This window comes from Tenrec ecaudatus, chromosome 8 (assembly GCF_050624435.1).
Source record: "Tenrec ecaudatus isolate mTenEca1 chromosome 8, mTenEca1.hap1, whole genome shotgun sequence".
NCBI classification, from domain to species: domain Eukaryota; kingdom Metazoa; phylum Chordata; class Mammalia; order Afrosoricida; family Tenrecidae; genus Tenrec; species Tenrec ecaudatus.
In genome coordinates, this window is record NC_134537.1 from 39979890 (window position 1) to 40002051 (window position 22162).

A 22162-nucleotide genomic window follows, 5' to 3' on the forward strand; every position below is an offset into this window, starting at 1 on the left:
AAGCTGTCCCTGCTATCTCCACTCAACAAAAAGATAAATAGGGAAATTTTACACCTACTTGATTTTCTTCCCTTTAGAAAATTAAAACCTGTTAAGCACATTTTTTAAATATATTGCTGAATCAGTAACGTTTAACAATATGACGGACTGATTCTGTTTAAGCGTCGGGCCAGCAGAGCCGTTTGCTCAGCCAGTTTAGGGGTGGCCTATCTGCCTCTTAAAGCTCTTGGCAAATACCTGTTCTTTGGAGGTGGAGGCATTTGAGGACCAGAAGAAAAGCGTATTCCCTGTCCATATCCCACAGAAGAAACGTGGGTCCCCTGAAAAGTGATGTACAAAGTTCTAGTGGTGGAGGTGGCAGCGGGGGCAGCTGGGTGGTGGGAAGAACTTAGCCCTGATGACAAGGTCCCCAGGCACTGGATGAAGGGCCACGCCCATGCAGGGAAAGCTGAAGCCACTTCTCCCCACTCCCAATTTCAACCTTTGTGGCTTAATCCTCGCTCTTGCAGGAGTTCCTCTCCCTTCATGCCCATCCTCTGCCAGTTCCAGGGTGACACATCACCAGCATTCCCGGGTAAATAGTTCCTGGGCCAAGACTCCTGGCCTTCCCTCATGCTCACCTCCACCTCCGGTCTGTTTTTAAGCTATTCAGCATCTTTTTCGTGGACCAGCCATTCAGGTTTTTAAAATCAACAGTCAGTGGCCTTCACACAAAACTTAACATATAAAAGAATAAAAGCCTCCCAGGTCAGGTCTACTGCCACTTTTGGGTACTAAAGGACCCCAATTTTTCTAATGTACCCCGAAACCTTCATTTTTTAAAAATGGAAGCAATCTCAGTGGTTAATGCTTATTTTACTTTTTATTAAGAAACTAAGGCAAAACAACAGAATTTCAAAATAATTAAAATACAGATTTCTCAGTTTAATTCAAAACAAATATAAAATCTACACCAAGAACTGAAAATCAGAGTTGACCAGTATTTATGCGTCAAGGGGAATGGCTGAAATGCGCTCAGTCACGACCATACTTTTACACAAATAGTGCACACATCATTATACGGTCTGCCCTTCGAGTGCCTTTCCTGTATGTGCTGCCAGAGTTAGACCAGGAAGCTTCAAAACATGGTGCTAAAATGGAATGAAAATTTCCCATGAACTTTCTGAAACCCTCTGGAGTGTGTGCATGTTATTTACACGAGCATGAAAAACAGATCTCTCCCTCACTAGCTTTGTAGCGTTTCCTCCATTTCCCTGGGAATAGCACACGGAAGGGAACTTTTCCTTCATGTCTTCTGCTAGCAGTTTGTAACTTCAGGAGTGTTTTTCTTCCTACTTAGCTCTGTATTTGCCCCTTGTGAGCATCTGCCTATTGAACTTTGATGATGTGGGGCACAAAGATGGATCCATCAGATACCATCCCATGGCATGCTTAGGGGTAAAAAGATACCAATAAATAATCAATCAAAAAGGCCTTTAACCAAACTATGAATATGGTATGGGAAGCATAGCTACAATATGGAGCTAGGGAATTTCAAAGGAGGGGCTCTATATTGCAGCATGCCTAGGAGGAGAGCGCTGGTGCGGTTTCTTCCAATAAAGGCTGCAAAGCGGTCCCTGATTGTGGTGGGCTCAAGTGATGAAGCGTGATCTTCTCAACACTAATCTTTAAGACTCCTTAACAGTTTCTCTCTTGAATGTGTTCACTTTGTAAAATGATCAATACAATATTATGAGTCTATATAAATACCTTGGAAACTTACTTAGAAGCTAAATAGAATATAACAGGTTGTTATACAATTTAGAACCCTGTTTAATTTTTAAGCTCTTTCTTTCTTCAGTCAAATTGTATCTAAAGACGGAAGACACCTAAATCACTAAGCCTTTTAACTCATGAAGCCAAGCCTTGAAATACTCAACCGGCAAAACTGACTTAACAGGCTTTACCAAATCTTAAATTTATTTGAACAAGAATGAGGGGGCATGAAATGGCTTACAATTCAAAAGTAAGATAAAGAAAAACCAATGGTAACTATGAAATGATTATTAACCACAGAATTCCTTGTTTGAAAAATTTTAATGAATTGTGAGCCACTGACCATTACAGACTTCAAGCCTTAACAGTTCTGCTTTCCTATGTAAAACCAGGTCATTCAAAGAGCCTAACTCCAGGATGACAGAAGAGGGGGAAGAGTCACAGTGAAGCTCCTTCCACATCTGCATGCTTCACTGAAGTTAGGACACAGGACGAACGCTCCCATTTCCCATGTCAACCGGGCAAACCCCAGTACACATTTCCCCCCGGTCATACTTTCAACTAAAATACAACAGAAACTCTATGTCTATCGATAGCACGTCTCTCCAGAGCACAGGAGCTCTCCCACCGGAAGCAAGGATGTTTTTCTATTTTGCAGATAAGAAACCCGAAGGGAAATTTTGGATCAGTGGTTCTTAATCTTGGCAGCATACCGAGGGACATTTCTCAAAATCGTGATGACCAGAGGTCATGCCCCAGAGACCAACATCTCAAAACCTCAGGGCACAGACCTGGAGCATCAATACTTTTTGACCACACGTGACTCCCAAGGAAAGCCAAGGTCCAGAAGCACTGGCTGCGGTGGTTTCCACTCAATCTTCAAGTGCAACTGTCTTCTACCTCAACATTGTACCAGCACCAGTGAAAAAGAAGAGATCCCAATTCCTCGAACACGCATGTAGTTGAACATTTTGTACAGTTAGTATTGGTCTTCAGTAATAAATTCTTCTTTCAGGTGAAGAACGAAGGTTCCCCTGCTGCTCACCCTGTAAACCTCTGCTTTATAAAGTCGGCAAAGGGGATTATGAGAATTGAATCTCTAAGAAAAAGGCCTGTTAGATTTCCCAGCAGTTACTCATTCTAGGTTGGATATGCAATAACCCTGTGTTTCTGTTTGCCAGGCAGCAGTTTCAAAGCTTTGCTGCAAATGAATGTGCACTATGAAGACAAAACAGAAGTTATGTATCAAACTCTCAGCCAAGGCTCTTGGAGTTGGCAGTAGCATAACCTGAAAGACAAACAAGTACTTCTTCAAAGAGTTTTCTAACTGGTTGATCTTCATCTTCAACCAACAGTCTTTTTCAATCAAATTTAAATTTTACCAAATTAAACTATTTTGTCACCAGGAAAAAACCATTTTCTGTAGCAGCTACATTCTCTAATACATTTAACACAGAATTACAATCTAGATGTCTTCCTGACATGGGTAATTTTGGAACAAATTTCACCTTTAAGTAACATGCCAAATACACAATAAATACTTGTAACTCTTTCAGGCGACCAGTACCTGTGTTCTGTGGCTGAAACTCATTTTACAAGAGAATTGATCTTTACTTTCAAGGATCAACCTAAGAACCCAGCCAGCTGCTAGTGTCCCTAACTTTATTAGATTTAAAACAAAATCTACTTAGAGCAATAACCAAAAAAGTACAAAAATTCCACTTGTCTCCGTCAATTCTGATCACAAAGATGTATCTGAAACCATATAATTTATACTTTCACACAGAAGGTGTCTGCTTCCCTTCTAGAAACGAAACTCTCCACTCATGTGTGTTGGATAGCAGATTTCTCAGTTCAACATTCACAACAGGAGTTAATGTTATGCTCTTCTAAGATGAAACCTTTAAAAGACTGCCAACCTGAAGCCAGAGGTGTTCTCTGTCGCCTCTCCTGGGGCAGTTGTCTGGACTAGAGCAAGATGAAGAGCCCTCCTAACTGGGGTCCAGGCTGGCACTGGTTCAGGTGGGCAAGTAAACATTTTGATAGCCCCAGTGAAGGGTTTGAGGCTTAGATTGTTGCATGATGTAAACAATATGGAATTTTAAAAAGCGATAGCATTACTGCATTACAGTTATAAATAAAAGGATAACTATTGAAGTCATTTCCTAGTGTCAATGACTAAAAATAACTTTCTTATTTGAGACCTATAAGACCAAATGACAATGGTCTACGTTGTTAGGAAACACTTCTCAGCAGGCCAAAAAAAATCAAACCAGATGCTCAAAGGATGATCTAAACATCATCGTAATGTTACTACACATTGCTAAACAAATAATGTGTAGTAACATTACGATGATGTATAGATCATCCTTACTGACATGCATGATTAGAAATAGATTTGTCCTCTCTCAACCTTTAGCCAAGAGATGAAGGAATTTTTATTATTTTGATTGTTAAAAAATAAAACAAAAGAAAACAATCTGTAATAGCTATGCAAACTGTAAGCCAAATGCAATACAAAATGAGCCAATACATCTCTTTTTAAAACCCTTTCCTTTGTCCCCAAATGTTATTTAATTTTGTACCATGTAGTGGTTTTTAAGAAAATGAACTAGAACAAAGCAACCCCTTTGTCCTTTTTTTATATAGTTTTTTTACACACATATTGTATATACAACTTTTAAAATAGCTGCACAACTTTATAAGCTCACTGTTAGAGAAGTGCAGTCAGGCAGACCATGCTTCTCAATATATTAAAAATATTAAATAAAACCTAACCAGCTCCGTACTCTTCTTATAATCAAGCTGGCTAGGAAAAGGGACTGGAGAAAGAACAGGCAGTTGTAAAATGGGATCGCCCTTTCTTAATAAACACACTACTTCAAAATCTTGCTGTTTCCTTATCTTATCCCTTTTACAGCATCTTAAGAAATCTCACCTTACAAGTTGGAAATAACACATTGCTAACTTAGAGACAAAATCTGTTGCAACATGCATAAGTCAACTGCCCACTCAGCCAACTGCAACCCTGAGGATTTTTCTGGCCTGGTAGAGAGGAAACACTAAGGTCATCACTGCTGTAGAGTTGCTTCTCCAGTTCACAATTTCATGTGTTTTTCAGGATGTTTCTTGGACATGCATGTATGACACTGTCACTTCATGATTCTACTTTGTACAAGTAGATCTCTCCTCCGCTCAGTCTTTCAGCCCAGCAAAGCTACTGTCATCCATCCAAAGGTTTTCCAAGGTAAACCAAAGTCACTTCTGTGTTGCCATACACAGCAGACACTGCTGGGTATAAGCAGGCCTTTGGAAGTCCTCTAAAAGCAACCCCCAGGAATTCATATCCACGTTCAAAAGCTAAAGTCTTATCTTCCATGTCCAAGATGACTCGGATTCTTTCTCCTATCTGCAAATAGATAGCAAAGGCAGGTTAGAAGTGTTTTTTATTTGTTTTTTAAAAATGTTTTCCTGTAATGTAATCTAGGATAGGTAAATAGATTGAGGCTGCCATTAGATTAATGGGTCTTTGGGAGTGGGGCAGAAGAGTTTGTGGGGAAATAAGGAGCTAGTAACAATGAGTACAAAAATGAAGAAAATATTCTAAAACTGATTGTGATGATTGAATTCTATGCTGTGTGCATTATACGCCAATAAAACTGTTAGGCTTTAAAAAAAAAAGCATGTTAGAAAAAACCCACCAAAAGCCTAACTACAAGAAACATAATATCAATCAAACTGCTGACTACAGTACTCCCCCTCTAAACTGCTGACAACACCAAACCCTACCTATTCCATGCTTTCGCTGTCCATACATACGGCAGGTACCCAGGAGGCTGTGTGGGCAGCATGAACTCATTGGCAGGGGGCAGCTCAACCTCTCACCACCTGTTTCCAGGCTCACCCCCAGCAGAGGAGGAAGCTGGCTCAGGGACAGAGCAGGGCAGCACAAGATTTCAACACACTTCTCAGAAAAGGGAACAATTTAAATACTTTTTGACCATAGGTAACTGAAATTGTGAAAAGCAAAATTGCTGATAAAGAGGGACAACTATATATTACTAGTGACATGTGTCCTAAAAGAGAATATATATCCTTACAATTGTCTAGAAAAAAATAAAAGGGGAACCGATCTTGGGGATCTATGTGTAACCTCCTCTCTGGGAGATGGGCAATGGGAAGGTGGGTGAGGAGAGACGCTGGGCAGTGTAAGATAAGATAAAATAATTATTTATAAACTATTAAGAGAGCGGGGGAAGGGGGAAGCGGGGAGGGAGGGGGAAGGAAAAAAGGAAACCGAGCTGATTCCAGGAATCCAAGTGGAAGGCGAATTTTGAGAAGGACGAGGGCAACGAATGTATAAGGGTGCTTTACCCAATTGATGTATGTATGGATTGTGATAAGAGTTGTATGAGCCCCAATAAAAAGATTTATTAATAAATAAAAATTTAAAAAATCAAAGGGGAAGGTTTCTGGCCAGGAAGAAACATCTAGAAGACTATCTATTAATCTTATCAAGAATGCTTACTTAGTAGTTTCTTGTTGTTTTAAAACTTAACACTCACAAGGAATCTACATTTAACATTGACATGTATATACCGCCCCTTAAAAGTCCCAAGATTTTATTTGAAAGCTTTTCTTAAAGAGGGCAACCATTGAAATCTCAAATTTGGTATATTTTACCCAAAAAAGGCTATCTAAACATTTCAAATTATATGCTAAAACAGCACTTATTAATTCTTTAAATTTCAAAGGCACTTCTATGAACAATAAATGCCGAGCACATAGTCATGAATCGCCACATCTGACGGAAGACGCTAAAGATGCACATTATTAAGTAGTCTTTTCTGATTCACTACTTTGAAACATGTTATGAAAATAGCAGTGATGACTGTTAAACTGAACTGGAAGCAAAATATACCCAGTTATTTTCCTGTCTGGCAAACTGGAGAAGTACTGGTGGTGGTGGGTGCTGTTGCTTTGTTCCGCTGCGTTCCGACTCATGTGTTTCCCACAGTAAAACTGAACACCGCCCCTGCCCAGTGCTACACCAGCCTCGATAGAATCCCATTTTTGGAGCCACTGTGTCAACCCATCTCATTGAACATCTTCCTTAAAAAATATTTTAAACTGGCCCTCAACTTTACCAAGCATGATGTCCTTTACCAAGGCCAGGTCCCTCCTGGTAGCACCGGAAGGACTAAGGGAAGGAATGAGCCAAGCGAGGACATTGGGCAGGTATCTACAAAGGCTTTGCTAGCTACACACTTTGAAGTACACAATTTTGCGATTCATATCATAACCCCTGCAGTTCTCATTTAATTTCTGTCAGTGTCATTCTGATGGCAAACAATTGCCAACAACTGCTTTTTCCCTTCCTTTCCTCAAATTACAGATGAATCCACATCCCATTTGATGGGCCTAAGACTCACCGCCATTGCTGCTGTCACAGCATGAGCAACACCACCACCAACAACGCAACAGAATGGAAAGTCAGCATTTGGTAGGTATTTGTTCTGTGCTCTACTTGTATCACCCGACTCAGTTCTGACAGTAATCCTACGAGTTGTCCCTATTTGACAGAAGAGAAGGTTAAGAGGACAGAAGTGTTTCTAGAGAAATGTGCAAGTTTGCTCTGCCTCTGACTAACACACAGCAGACACACAAACGCTGAATTCTTACTAGTTTTAGGTGTCTACGGGCAAAACTTGGGGAAGGCAGAGGCACAAGAACAATAAAATTATCACAGAGGCTCAAAATCTGACAAAAAAACTCAAAATCCTTGTTGGACACAGGTGTAAAGGGGAGACCAGGCTGAAAAGAAGCAACTAGAAGCTGAAATCGCTGAGCAAAGACTACATACCATGAGGAAGACAGACAGAACCTGTCGTTTCAATCTAAGCAAGTTAATGGCCTACTAAGACAAGATAACTGGGACGATTAAGGTTGCCTGTCAATTGACTGGACCAGTATTCGCAGCGATTTGGCAGCTAAGATGTCCTTGTTAGGTGCCACTGAGTTGGTCCTGACCCTTAGTGACCTTATGAACAACAGAATGAGACACTGCCTGGCCCTGCACCATCCTCACAATTGTTCCTCTGCTGCGCCTACTGTTGCAACCATGGTATCAATCTACCTCCTTGAGGGCCTGCCTCTTTCGCTGCCCCTCCATTTTACCAAGCATGATGTTCTCCAGGGACTAGTCTTTCCTAACAACATATCCAAAGCATGTTAAGACAAAGTCTCACCATCCTTGCCTCTAAGTAGCATTGGCCATAACTTCCTCCAAGAAATTCTGGTTTGTCCTTTTAGCAGTCCACGGCAATTTTGTTATTCTTTTCCAGCACCATAATCTAAATGCATCGATTCTTCTTCAGTCTTCCTTATTCATTCTACAACTTTCACATGCGTATGAAGTAATGGAAAAGCCATGGCTTGGGCCAGATGCACCTAAGTCTCAAAATAACTTCCTTGCTTTTGAAGTCTTGTGCAGTAGATTTGCCCAATGCAATGTATTGTTTGATCCCTGTGCTGTTGCTTCATGAGCACTGATTTTGGATCCAAGCAAGACAAGATCCTTAACAACTTCAACCTTTTTGCCATTTACCCTGATGTGACTTATTGGTCCAGTTGTGGGGATTTGGGTCTTTCGTACACTGAGTTGTAATCCAAACTAAAGGCTGCAATCTGATCTTCAACAGCAAGCACTCCAGTCCTCCATGCTTACAGCAGGCAAAGTTGTGCCATCTGCATACAGCACGTTATTAATACGCCTTCCCTCAATCCCGATGCCACATTCTTTTTTATATAAGCCAGCTTTTCTGACTATTTGTGCAAATCAAGATGTAGTCATCCCTAATGATGAGATCTATTATAATGGAATCACTTCCATAGTGAGATCAGCTGTAAGTAGCCAATCAATTGAAAGGGAGTTTCTTTGGAAGTATGGCCTGCTTCCATTATATGAAGAGATCTTGGCACGGTTCGCTTGCTTTTTGCTGGGTCTGGATCCTGGATATGGCTTGTCATCGGATCTCTGGTTTCTTGGACTTGAGCCAGGAGCTCATCAATCCTGGGAGTTGTCAGCAACCTGCCATCTTACCTGCTGACCTTGGATTCATATGTCTCTGCGGCCAGGAGACTGCCATCTAAACTGCCAATCAGTCCTGAATTACTGGTTTCTGCGTCTGTGTGTCAGAAGAAATCGCCAGCCTGACATGTGACCCAGGGACCAGGAACTCGCCTGCCTCTACCGCTGTGTGAGCCACCTCCTTGAGATAAACCTTCTTAAATATGAACATCCAGAAGCTTTGCTGGTTTGCTTCTCTAGAGAAGACAACCCAAGACAAAAACTAATACTCTTCAGAAAAATACAAGGTTCTATACAAACAAAATACTCTAGAATCACTACTAAACAGAATCTACAGTGTCCAATTTTTCATTTAAAATATATTAGCTATGGAAAGAAATAGGAAAATGTTTCTTGTAGTCAGGGAGGACAAAGCTGTCAACAGATACTGAATCTAAATTGTCATAGAAACTGACTCTAAGTGGGCCTAGTTGCTGAACTTAATAGAATAAACCTTCAAAGTACCTTTTATTAGTTTAATAAAAATTCAGTATTAATGAGTGGGCAGGGATTCTAAACTAAAAAATAAAAATGATCCAAATGAAAATTCTAGTGCTACAAAGTATAACAACCAAAACCCACTCGATTGACTCAATAGCAAAGGAAAGAATTCATGAATGTGAAGATGGAACATCAGAAATTACCCAATGCAAATAAAAGGGAGAAAAAAAGATAGAAAAACCTCAAGAAAAAACATAGCTACAGAGGCACAGAAAGATGGACAAGACCAATTTACCTAGCAATTGTACTAATAAATATAAATGAACTGAACCAGCAGTTCTCAACCTGTGGGTCGCGACCCCTTTGGGAGTTGCATGGCCCTTTCACAGGGGTCACCCGAATCATAACAGTGGAAAAATTATAGTTATGAAGTAGCAACAAAAATAATGCTATGGTTGGGTGGTCACCACAACATGAGGAACTGTATTAAAGGGTAGCGGCATTAGGAAGGTTGAGAACCACTGAACAATCAAAAGCCAGATATTGTGAAACTGGGTTGGATAAAAAGCAACATGCAGACAGTCTCAATCTTGTCTACACTGTTGATGTTAGTGTCGAATGGTTCTGACTTACAGCCACCCTATGCACTACAGAATAAGACACTGCCCACTTTCAATACAAAGGTAACTAAAAGTAAAGGATGGAAAAGATATACCATGTAATAATAAGCACAAGAGAGTTGGGGTAGTTACTGCTATCAAATAGACTTAATGACAAAGACTATTACTAGAGTCAAACAAGGACAGACATTTCATAATGATAAGAATTAATATGGTAAAGAGAGATATAACAATTTTATGCACCTAATACCAGAGCTCCAAAATACATGAAGCAAAAATTGACAGAACAGGAAGAATAGACAAATTAACAATTAAAATTAGATTTCAATATTTCTCTCAGTAAATGATAGAAGAGGTAGAAAGAAATATCAGTAAGTGTATAGGTGATCACTCTCTACCAACTTGAACTCATTGTCATTTAGAGAACATTCCATCCAGTAATAGAATACATCTTCTCTTCAAGCACACATGAAATACCAAGAAAGATTATGCTGTGAGTAAAACAAGTTTTAATAAATTTAAAATAATGGAAATCATAGAGTATGTTCTCTAAGAAACAAATAGTTACGGACTTTCATAACATAATAAGACTTATCATAGGACTTTATCTTGAGTGATTTTAAAGAAAATTCAGTCACTTTTCTCTTTAAGATCTTTAGTGCCTGAAAAAGCAGTGCATAAGGGAGTCTATACGACAGAATCTTTCCAGGCATTTACACCTTAGGTAATGTGATAGTTCTACGTTAGCATGTCCAAGGAGTCCTGGTGGCAGAGTGCATACACATGGGGCGGCTAACCTGTTGCAAGGCCAACAGTACAAAACCACCAGCCGACCTGCAGGAGAAAGATGAAACTTTGTATGAAGTTTTACCGTCTTGGGGACCCACAAGGGCAGTTCTACCCTGGTCCTATAGATCGCTATGAGTAGGAATTAACTCGATTGCAATGAGTTTGCTGTTTTTTGTTTTAGTACGCTTGACTTCAAGTCCTTACTGAGCCTAAGCTCATGGCTCTGAAATAGCTCTGCAAAGCTTTCGGTTTCTTATCAGACTATTTTATCTTAGACTGTTGAATCTACATGAATAATTATGACTTTTTAAGAAACAGGAACTATACTGACTTTAGAATCAAATAAATATGGCTTAAGGCTAAGATAAAAAAAATAATTAAAAAAATCATGTACCTGAACTTGCCTAACACTATAGAAATCATTGAAGCTTGCAGGGGATTTGAATCTCCACTAGCAAAGGGTTAGCTTGTATGCACACACGCACAAGCATGTGTTGGGGTGGTCTCTGGAATGAAAGACTTGGAGGTGCCATGATTGAGGAGAGATGAGGGTCTGCAGTGGGCATCTAGCACAAGGGTCAAATCTAGTCTACTGTCCGTAAATCAAGCTTAACTGGAACACAGCCAAGGAATCATTCATTTACTATTGTCTGGGGCAGCCTTTGTGCTACATAGGCATACCTGTGACAGACCACATACCTACAAAGTCTAAAATAGTCATTAACTGGCCCTCCACCATGTTTATCAATCCCTGATTTAGAGTAAATAGAAACTGCAAAAGCTAACATACATTATGAAACAAAGGAACATGTACTATGAAACAACTGAGATACGAAAAGCTTTTTAGCACAGTTACAGTGTTATAACAAAGAGAAACAAAGCTGCTATTGTAAAGTGTGTACATTTAAAAGGAATTCGGCTGTTACATGGCCAAGACCCATATCCGAGAAAAACCTGGTCTCTCACCTGATACTTTGGTGCATTGTTGCACTGTGGGAAACTGCCATTGACTTCCCCATTATGTAGTAGATTATTGTCCACCAGATTCCAGCCCCAGCTTTGGTCGTCACTGCCCAGCAATGCCACATAACCCTGGCACTGCATGGGGGCCCGTTTAGTGGCAATTCCAATCACAGCCACAGTGCCCAGCGGGCCTTCCCACCATACTTCCCATGCATGGCGGCCCTCACTAAAGCCAATCTTGGTCCTTGCACCATCGGTGCTTTGCGCAATGGGGTTTCGATGTAAAGTAAAGCCATTCTTCTTAATGTAGACGTTCCTGGAGCAGTCATTAGTGCTGAAGGCATGCTGGAAAGCACGTACCTGGAAAGATGAGAAACAGACCAAAGACATAAGGGTTTTGTTAAATTCTAAAAGGTACCTGTTACAGACTGAATGGAGTCCCCACTGAAATAAGTGCTCCACATCCTAACCCTATACCGGTGGCTCTAACTTCTGGGGGAAATGGATTATCTTGACAATGCTAACAAGACAGGATTAGTGTTGGGTGTGTTTTAAACTAATCCTTTTGAACTGTAACAGAGATCAAATTGAGGAAAGCAGAGATAGGGAAGAGACATGCCCAGTCACAATCAAATTGTCCAGGAGCAGAAGGTCTGAAGAGACTAGAACCTTACCCCTAAAGCCGGACTCTCAGGGAAAGGTACTCTGAAAGGGGCATCTAGCCTCCTGAACTGTGGGAAATACATTTCCGATTGTTTGTTAAGGCTGTTACACATGTATCTCTTGTATGTATTTTATAGCAATACTAGATGACTAAGGCCTATTCAAATATTATGCTTTTTAAATAATAAGGTTGTATACTTTAAAATAATGCAATGAATCATTGAAAACAATGACTAAAGTTTTAGATTGGGATGTGATCATAATTAAAATGTGCAACATTCAAAATAATCGCCAAATTATTTCTCTATTAAGTGACAGAAATACAAACACCAAAGACATAAATAAGAAAAAAAAGATATAAATAAGAATCCTCATACGCTAGAGCTAATTGTACAATGTTTATGGCTGTTATAAGGTCTGGGTACTCTGCTGAATAACCCAGGGGTGGGGTGGGGCAGTGAAGGGGTAAACATGGAACTTAGCTGGAAGGGTCACCAAGGTCTCATTGTTAAAGCGGCCAAAGGCGATGGCACTGGGAGGCTCCTGAAACAATTTTTTCTACTTTTGTGTTTGATATTTTCTATTACAAAAATTAATGCTGAAGTTTTCGTGTTCGTGATGTGTCACCACAAAGCATGAGATTTTAAGTAAAATAGAAACCTTAGCCAGAGCAGCTCTAAAGTTCATGAAAAATTTAGTCACCTCAAACAACCTGAGCTCCCCGTCTCCTTGCTAGGGAGTTACTCAAACACTTACAGTGTCATGTGCATCTTACCAATCACACACCCCTTAGATAGCATCTACTTGCAACCACCACTGGCATTTATGAAGTGCCCTTATGCGCCGCTGCCACGACAGGGCAGACTAGTTGACCTTTCAGTCATAACAGGAGCTTTTAAAATAAAGGCTGTATGAAACAGCCACTCTGTACATGACAATTTCTCATGTTTCAATAATTTAAAACTTTGTGTATGCATATTTTAAAAAACTTCTTCTTTTGTTCAAATGACTGAGAAGTAGTCCACAGTTAGGACCCATCACTCTAGTTAGTAGAAATCAATCCAAGTCACAGAATCCCATGATTGGGAGGAGCCTGTAGTGGTGTGGTGAGTTACCTGGTGGGCTTGTTAATCATAAGGTCAGCAGTTCAAGCCCATCAGTCCCCCAAGCGAGAAAGCCTCTACTCCTGTACAGAATTACAATCTCAGGAACACACAGAGGTAGTTCTACTCTGTCTTAAGAGTGTCATTATGAGCTGGAATTGACTCGATAGCTCTGAGAGAGTGATGAATCCGAAACAACTCAACGGCAGTGGGTTTGTCTGGGTTTATACAAAGCCTGTGCAAATCTTCTCTTGTCCTACTTCTGTTCAGGGTTATTTTCTCTTCCCCAATTATTCAAATCTTCTCCCTCTCAACAATAACGTTTATAGTTCTCATCTCACTTCTACTAGTAACTGAAAGGAGGCCTAGTCCGGGAGCGGCAAAGTGCTTGGCGGTAACCGGGAAAGTGAGCAGCTCCCCAGCTGCCTCAGAGGGGTGTGACCGCCTGCTTCCCAGAGATGATACCGCTTGGGACTCACAGGGGCAATTCTGCCCTGTCCTACAGGGAGGCTAGGAGCTGTAATCCAGGGTTGACCAGTAAGGAAGAGACAAGTGTGTGACTCCTCGTGACAGGTTTCTACCCAGAGGCACCTTAGGAAAAAAGATCTGGCAAGTGCTCCTGAAAGGTCACAGCCCTGAAAAGTCTTTGGAGCCCTTTTCTACTCTGCAACCCATAAGGTCACCATGACTCAAAATTGAATAGACAGTAACTGCTTGGTTTTTCATTCTTAACAGTAAAAAGCCATTGTTACCATGTAGAACCATTATTTCCATACATGTTTTCCCTCGCGACTAATTTGACTACTAGACCTGTTTGACTGACTCAGTTCACTTATTCTTCAAATTTAAATTATCCCGCAACAAGCACAGCATGTCATTAGCATGTCTACAGTATCTGAAGGAGCCCTGGTGGCACAATGGTTAAGTGCTCAGCTGCTAACTCAAGGGCTAGCTGTTCAAACCCACCCAGCAGTTGCAAGGGAGAAATAGCTAGCGATCTGCTCTCATAAGAAGTTATAGACTAATGGAAATTAAGTGATTGGAAATACAATTCCCTGGGTCAGCATGCCTTAGTCCTCAAAGTGACACCTTTGTAATACTTTAAAGAAGTCTTGTGCAGTAATTTGCCCAATTAAATACATCTTGTTTCTTGGGGGTGGGGGTGGAATTATAGACTAGGAAACTCCAGGAGAGCAGCTCTATCCGTCCCAAGGAATCAGTCAGAACCGACTCGAAGGTGCTGAACAGCAGCAAGCCAAGAAGTGGAAACTTCAGGAACACACAAGACCGCCAAACTTCAGGACTGTAAAATAGCTCTTGCACAGAGGATCTAGGGATCACAAATGAGTTCTGTTCCTATATCTGACTTTGGAAAATTTATAAGCAAACTGGAACAGGTAGGTACGGTTCAGTTATTTGTTTAGTATATAGAATATAAAAGGAGTCTTGTAGGCACAGTGGTTATGCATTGTGTTGCTAACTGCCAGGCCAGCAGTTTGAAACTACCAGCTACTCTGGGACTTTCTACTCCCAAAAAGAGTCAGTCTTGGGCGCCAAGAGGGGCAGTTCTACTCACCCTACAGGGTTGCTATGAGTCGGCATCAACTCAATGACAGTGAGTTTTTTAACATAGTATATAATGCAAATTTCTATGCATTAAATGCATTAAAGAAAGACTTCCAGATATACCAAAACATCCTTAACATAATACAATAGTACTACTAATACGAATTTTTTTTTGCATGTCACAAAGTAGTGCTATGTCAAATACTAGTAACCCAGGGACTGCCTATAAATGGCATTGTGAACCAGAATGCCCCCAAGAAAGAGAACCAGGCAGCCAAAGGACAATGGTTTCTGTGGGTCATTTTGCATCCTGAGTCATGCGACTGTACTATTTATTACATATAATCAATAAAAATTTCTTCAGACAATAAGTTTCGCGAAACCCACAGGCAAAGTAAGACAAGCCTTCAAACTTCTGCACTCCACTGAAGAAATGACACCTAGCAGCCACTGCGCATATACTGGGCACAGATACTGTCTGGCCTAAGAGAGCAGCAAGTTATTTCACTTACTTCACATGACAGTTTTTACACTTTTATCCTGCCCTCCTCTCCCCAATGGCATTAAAGAGGGGCACCCCCCATGGTCTTTAATGTTACGAATGTATTTTTTCCAAGTATGTTTACCACATTCCCAATTAAAGGCTTCTTCCTCTCCTTGATGCTCTTGGTGAATACTACCTCTGGAGAGCTGTTATTGGACCAATTGGGCCCCAGCTCGAGCCTTTTGTGTACACTGCCTGGAGAATCCGCTAACCCCTTCCCACAGTCTGTTTCTGACACCTTTACCGTATGTAGGAAGAAATGCAGGAATAAGCACACAAATCCAGGAGATGGGCTGGAAACAGCATGTTTGCTGGCAAACGCAAAAGAAAAGGCACACCATCCAGGTGGGAACTGTTGAGTTGTGAAATAAAAAGTTGGCAAGGACGTAGCCAATAATCGTAGGACAAGGCAATAGGACATTAAGAGGTACCGATGGGAAGATGTACTTCGAAAGATGTAGGAAGCCTGTATCTTAGAAGTTGGCAAGATGCTGGGAACTCATTTGTAAACCTGAACCATAATGGAGGGGATTAAGGAGAACTCGGGCACACACACAAAAAAAGGTAACAGATAAAGGAAATGATGCCGAAATCATTTTATAGCGTCTCTTTGCAGGGCAGGAAGGAAAATGGGCCGATCATATTAAAAGGTACAACAATGGGAGTGGTCGGTCTTTTAAGGTGAAAAGGCTGTTGAAAGTAGAATGGAGAATGGGCGCCAGTGATGGAAATCTGCCTGGTCCTTAAACGAGTGGACTACAAGCGGGGTGAGTGAAGGAGAACTTAACCGGGGCTAGTGTGTCGAGCGACCCGAAGAGGATGTTTACGGAGGGGTCGGCGGAGTGGATGAGGTAAGGCATTGACAGGAGGAGCCCTGGGGAGGCGGGATGGAGAGCCGGGCAGATTGACTCAAACGCTTTAGACACGAAGCTCGGCGAGCGGCGCCGCCGAGGAGCGGGACCCGGGGCAGCGCCGCGGTCGGGGCTCCCTCACCTTGGCCTTGTAGCTGGGCAGGTTGCAGAGGATGTCCGTGCGCAGAGCCTCTTCGGCCAGGCTGCGGGCGCACAGGCTCCGCCACACCTCGCTGTTTTCGTCGCCGTGCAGGCAGCGGTACCAGTGCTTGCACACCAGGGCGCAGCTCCGCAGTTCGGACAGCTCCAGGTAGGAAAACACCAACTCCAACACCCGGCTGGGCAGCCGGCCGCCGACCCCCGCCGACCCGGAGCCCGCGCCCGCGCCCGAGCCCGCGCCGGCACCCGCGCCGCCCGAGGCTCCTCCAGCTCCCGGGGCCGGCGCCGCCATCGCCTCACCAGCCGGCCCGGAGGCCGCCGCCGCCGCCGCCGCCGCGTTATCCCGTCTCTGCTCTGGAGGCCGAGCCTCGCCTGGCGACCGGAGCGGATCGCTCACCGCCCCTTTCCCAGCCAACCGCCCGGCACCTCCACCCCGCCCGCCCCGGCCCCGAGGCGCCCGCCGCGCGCCCCGCCTCACTGAGGGCAGACGCGCCGGCCGCCCGGGCGTCCCCCGCCCCTCCCCCGCTGCCCGGGCTCAGCGCGGCCGCCGGAACCGCCCGACCCGCGCGGCCAGCCCGCGGCGCGCCCGTAGCGCCGCCATGCCGACTGAGGGCACGAAGCGAGGGCGCACGCCCAGCTCGCGCGCGCTTCCTCTTGGCCCCGGATGTGACTGTTGGGCCGCGCGCCTCGTGCCCCACGCTGGTTGGGATTGGGCGTCCCGCGGTGAGGTCATCACGAGGCGCCGCGGAGGGGAGCGCGCCGAGCAGGTATGAGTCTGGCGCTGGTGGGCACCTGGCTGCCCTCCGAGCCCCTCTTTCGCTTTTTGCCTCCGTGGCCCCGCTCAGCGGTCTTCGGCTCGCTTTTTTTCCCTCCCCTTTTCCCTGTGTCTGGTTCCTGTGTCAGACGCCGACTTAACACTTGGACTTTCTCCTTACCAGCCAAGTCTTGGCTGCCACCTTCGTCCTGAAGTTGGAGCGTCTTTCCCTTCGGCCGTCTATTCCTGGGCAAGCCCTCCTATTTCTCGGAGTATCGAGGCTTACGTGTCCCAACTTTTGTTCGGAAAATAAGGTGGCCACTTTTGCACACCGCTCAACCCCCAACCTGCAGTGTCTATGAAGTGTTGGTTAGAACATTGTTTGGGATGAAATGGACTCACTCCCAGACCACCGCTTTGTAGATGTATTAAGGCAGTGCGTGTTTGTTCATTAAAATATTCCAATAGGGAGAAAGCTGTGGAGGCCATGATTATAGATGGTTTGATAAAAAGGAAAGATTTGACCCATTATTTAGCTATGCTGAATCTCTTTTAAAAACTATATAAGATCACTTTATTGGGGCTTTTACAACTCTTACTAGAATCCATACATCATTTGTATCGGGCATATTTGTACATATGTTGCCATTTTTATTTTCTTGACATTTTCTATTGATCCCTTGGTATCAGCTCCATCCCCCTCCCTTGTGACCCCTTGATTGTTATTATTTTCATATTTCACACCGACTGCTGTCTCCCTTCCCCCATGGTTTCTGTTCTTCCCCCTGGAGAGGTGTGGTGGGTCTATCATTGCGATCTCTAGCCCTCCCCCCCCCCACACACACACTCTTTTCCCATTCCTGTACCTGAATTCCGTGTGATGTGAGATGCTGGATTTTATTAGGTGGCCACAAAGGTCTTACTGGAAGTTTCTAAAGGGTGCTTAGTAAGAGAATAATAACCACAGTGTGAGCCAGACACACCTTTAAGCTGGTTTTAATTCTCCAAACAACGCTAGGAGGTTAAGAAATGATAATATAGGGTTGAGAGACAACCTCAGTAGTCAACTCCAGTGTCTTACAACTCTTATGTATTATGAACCCTTTCCTAACATTCCTGTTGTATATGATCTATCTTTTTAACAAACCAAGTACAGCAACTACCTTTCCTATTCTCTGCTATATGCTGTTTGAATATTACTACCCTTTTGTTTAATGTCTTATTCTCCAAGCTCAGTAACCCAAGATTCTCTTCTTACTTACGTGTTTGCAGTGGATCACGTTTATGAAGTCATTTTAGCCATGGTCTTACCACTAGAACTTTGGGGAGACACATGCACATATGGGGCTTGTGGCCCACCGAGGTATTGGGCAGCTTGGTTTAATTCAAATAAGATGCATGGAACCCTTTTGGAGAATTGTACCATTTTGCCATCCCTGGGCTTAAAATGAGCCACCCTAGAAACAAAAAGGGGGGAACCACTACCACCAAGAAGAGATGGGGGCAGAGTGTGTCCTTTGAACCCAGAGTCCTTTCACCAAGAACCTTTTAGGCCCAGGATACAGAGAGCTGTTTAACACTAGAGAGGGCAAGAAGCAGTGACCGAAAGGTTGATGAATAGTGATGTAGTACCGGGGTTTCCTGACCCACAAAGCAAGAAAGTTGAACACCTTTGGACAGGAAGCTTTGCTGGTGGACAAGGGGCGCCTCTGGGCATTTATCTTTGAAGCTAAAGAGCTTGGTAACAGTTGCAGGGCAGAGCCTGGGTCAGCCCAATAGGTCTGAGGGGCCAGGAAGAGATACGACTGAAAATAGGCTGTGCCTTTTCTGGTCCAGAATTGTCACCTGTTACTTCCCTAATAAACCCAATGCTATTAAGTCAATTCCAACTTATAGTGCCCCTATATAGGGTTTCCAGGGCTGTAAATCTATACAGGAGCAGGAAGCCTTTTCTTTGTCCCACAGAGTAGCTGGTGGCTTTGAACTGCTGACTTTGTGGTTAGCTGTCCAGTTCTTACCCAATAGTGCCACCAAGACTCCTATAATAAACCCTCTGATCACAAGCATATGAGTTTTGTATGGCCTCAGCTGAGAAGTAGAATGCAGTGGGAGGAATCATTGGTGTCAGAATTGTAAAAAAAAAAAAAAATTGGTAGAGACAGTAACTGGGTTAATGGTTCCTTGGGAGTATGGCAGGGGGCATTAAAGGGAAATGGGGAGCTAAGAATAATGAGTACAGGATTAAAGAAAATATTCTAAAACTGATTGTACCACTCTTGATGTGATTAAACTATTGTATAATATGTGGATTATATGCCCAAAAAACTGTTGGGCAGGGGGAGTTGGAAAGAAAAGATATGGCTGACCTTTACCTCACAGAAGCCATCCTTGTGGTTCTCCCCCTCTTGAAGTTACGAGTAGGTCAGATGCTCCTGTGTGACGTGTTTCCATAATGTTAGTGCCACAGCTCTTCCAATTATTTTGTGTTCCATCCAACTTCACAAAACTAACCATATGGAAACCTCCAATGTGGGGAAACCTTGAACTCTACCAGTTGTAGGACTGCCGACTCTTACTACTCCTTCTATTCACTGCCATCCAGTCGATTCTGAATCATGGTGACCCTGTCGGACAAAGCAGAACCGCCCCGGTGGGTTTCAGAGACTGTAAGTCTTTATGGAATAGAAAGCCTCATCTTTCTCCCTTGAAGAAACTGATGGGTGTTTTGCCTTATTTTTTAATCTTCTTAAGGATAAGTACAGTTGGCCCATCTGAGAAGAGGTCAAAGGATCAGGCACAATGAACAGTTGTAAAGGCACATACACAAAACAAAACGCTGACATTGAGTCCACTCTGACCCACAGCAACGCTATATAGGATTTCAGAGACAGGAAATCTTTACAGGAGCAGCTGGTGGACCCATTAGGAGGACAAGTGGCTAAGTGGAGATGTGACTGAAGCACAGTGGTTAGGGCAGGGACCATTCAGTTATTAAAGCTGTCAGCCTTTATTGTGTTGTTTACACGGTAGGTGAAGTGGAGCCTTTGAAGGGGAGGTTATGCCTGTGCTACTCCAGTTCCTTCATGAAGGTGACTACCTCCCAAGTGACCCAGGTTCAATTTCAGAGGAGGAAAAGATTGCCTTTAGCCTCATCTCCCATTTCTGTCTACAGATCTTGTATTTACTCGTCACCTTCCCCACCAGGCTTCCTCTCCCCTGTGTTCAGTACCCTCACTCTGCCCTCTAACTAGAAAGAACTGCCAGCTGTAACAGCACCCTACCCTTTCTAAAAATGCTCCCAAATTACCCCACCTGCCTCCACCCCGCCATGATCTCATGAGGTGTTGAAAGGAATCTATTATCTAATTAAAACTCACAATAGGGTATGATTAATTTCTGTGCTTGACCTTCCTTAAAGGTATCTGCATATGAGAAGAGGCGCTTTGTTGACCTGATACTGAATATGCAGATGGTAGATTTTCCAGTAACAGGAAGGGGTGTGAGGGAAGGCATCATATTTACGAAAGATTGGTTTTCTAGCCAATTATGAATTGAGAGAAAGTCATAAAGCAGATCATCAGTTTTATACTCACCACTCTTCCTGCCGCTTCCCTAGGTTTCCTGCCTCCACTTCTCCTCCCCTAACCCTCCTGAACGTTGTTCTTGGGCAGATGCTCCCTTGATCTCAAATGGTTGATTATTCTGCGGTGCATAGACCTGGCTGATTATGGAATCACAGGGGTGATCACGTTCAGTTCCTTAACTGCAGCGTGACCCAAGTACCATAGTTTGGACGGTTCCCCTAGTCTCTATCCTACCAGGAAGCCTAGTCTCTTCAATGGTTTTGAGCTTGTTCCTCCTCGTGTTTCTCACTCTGAGAACGTCTGCCGGGATCACTTTCAGAACAGTTGGTAATGGTAACTGTGTACCATCTAGTTGTTCTATCATAGGCTCATGGAGCCAGGTGTTCTGAAAGATGGTTTTCATTGAACCCAGATTGAATTGCATTTTCCCCTGCATCCCTTTATCTTGGTGTATCTGGAGCATCATGGCAGACAATTATGTACTAATCCAGTACTTGTCAGCAAAAATCAAACCATTAGGGTTCCCTGTCTTTACCTCTATCTGAATTGCTTCCTCTCTAAACCTCTCCTTTAAATCTTATTTACATCAGTCTATTGGATTTGTTCCCTCTCTCTGTTCATTGAATGTTTCTGCTGGAAGGAAAGTATACATTTGTCCCCACTATGAGACAAACATCCCTCTCCGACCCATAGCCCTTTCGGGGACAACACTGGAGACACAGTGTGGGAATTGCGCCCTACCTGATCCCCCCACACCGAGGAAAAACATTAAGGGCATACAACAGAACAGCAAGGGGAACAGAGCAACGAAGTCCCCAGGGAATGCCAGAAATAGACTTTGGGGCCAGAACTTGGTGCCCATCAGACTCGACTGGAAAACAAACAGTCCTTTCATATTGGAGCCTGTGTACAATCCTAAGGACCAAGTTACCTTAAGCAAGTTACTTAATCTTTCTGTGATTCTGGGTTTCTTTGTTTTAATTTTAACTATTTAAAAAAAAATTTTAAGTTGTATAATTCAGTTCTTGAAACATATTTAAAAGTTCAGTTATCTCCACAATCAATTTTGGAGGATATCCTTTTTTTTTTTTTTGCTTGACACAATGATTTTATTGATTTTTTAAAAATCGTTTTATTAGGGGCTCGTACAATTCTTACCACAATCTATACTACATACATCAATTGTGTAAAACACATTTGTACATTCATTGCCCTCATCATTCTTAAAACATTTGCTCTCC

The 22162-nt window shown here is 43.0% G+C and overlaps 2 protein-coding genes across 5 annotated transcripts in view; one reads left to right on the forward strand and one right to left on the reverse strand.

Annotated features, from left to right (window-relative positions):
- Window positions 1–843: 843 nt before the first annotated feature.
- Window positions 844–17006, reverse strand: FBXO45 (F-box protein 45). The gene is made up of 3 exons (XM_075556255.1): window positions 16567–17006; window positions 11701–12057; window positions 844–5164 (listed from the first exon to the last, which is right to left on the reverse strand). The coding sequence occupies exons 1-3, from the start codon at window positions 16873–16875 to the stop codon at window positions 4979–4981; spliced, it is 852 nt and encodes a 283-aa protein (XP_075412370.1). The 5' UTR covers window positions 16876–17006; the 3' UTR covers window positions 844–4978.
- A 255-nt stretch (window positions 17007–17261) lies between these two features.
- Window positions 17262–22162, forward strand: part of WDR53 (WD repeat domain 53) — a 54059-nt gene continuing 49158 nt past the window's right edge. For 3 of the 4 annotated variants that reach the window (XR_012785720.1, XM_075556256.1, XM_075556257.1), the window contains exon 1: window positions 17292–17350. The gene's annotated coding sequence lies outside the window, so the exon portion shown is untranslated. Of the gene's footprint in view, window positions 17351–22162 lie in introns of all 4 variants that reach the window. The other variant, XM_075556258.1, reaches the window with a different exon arrangement.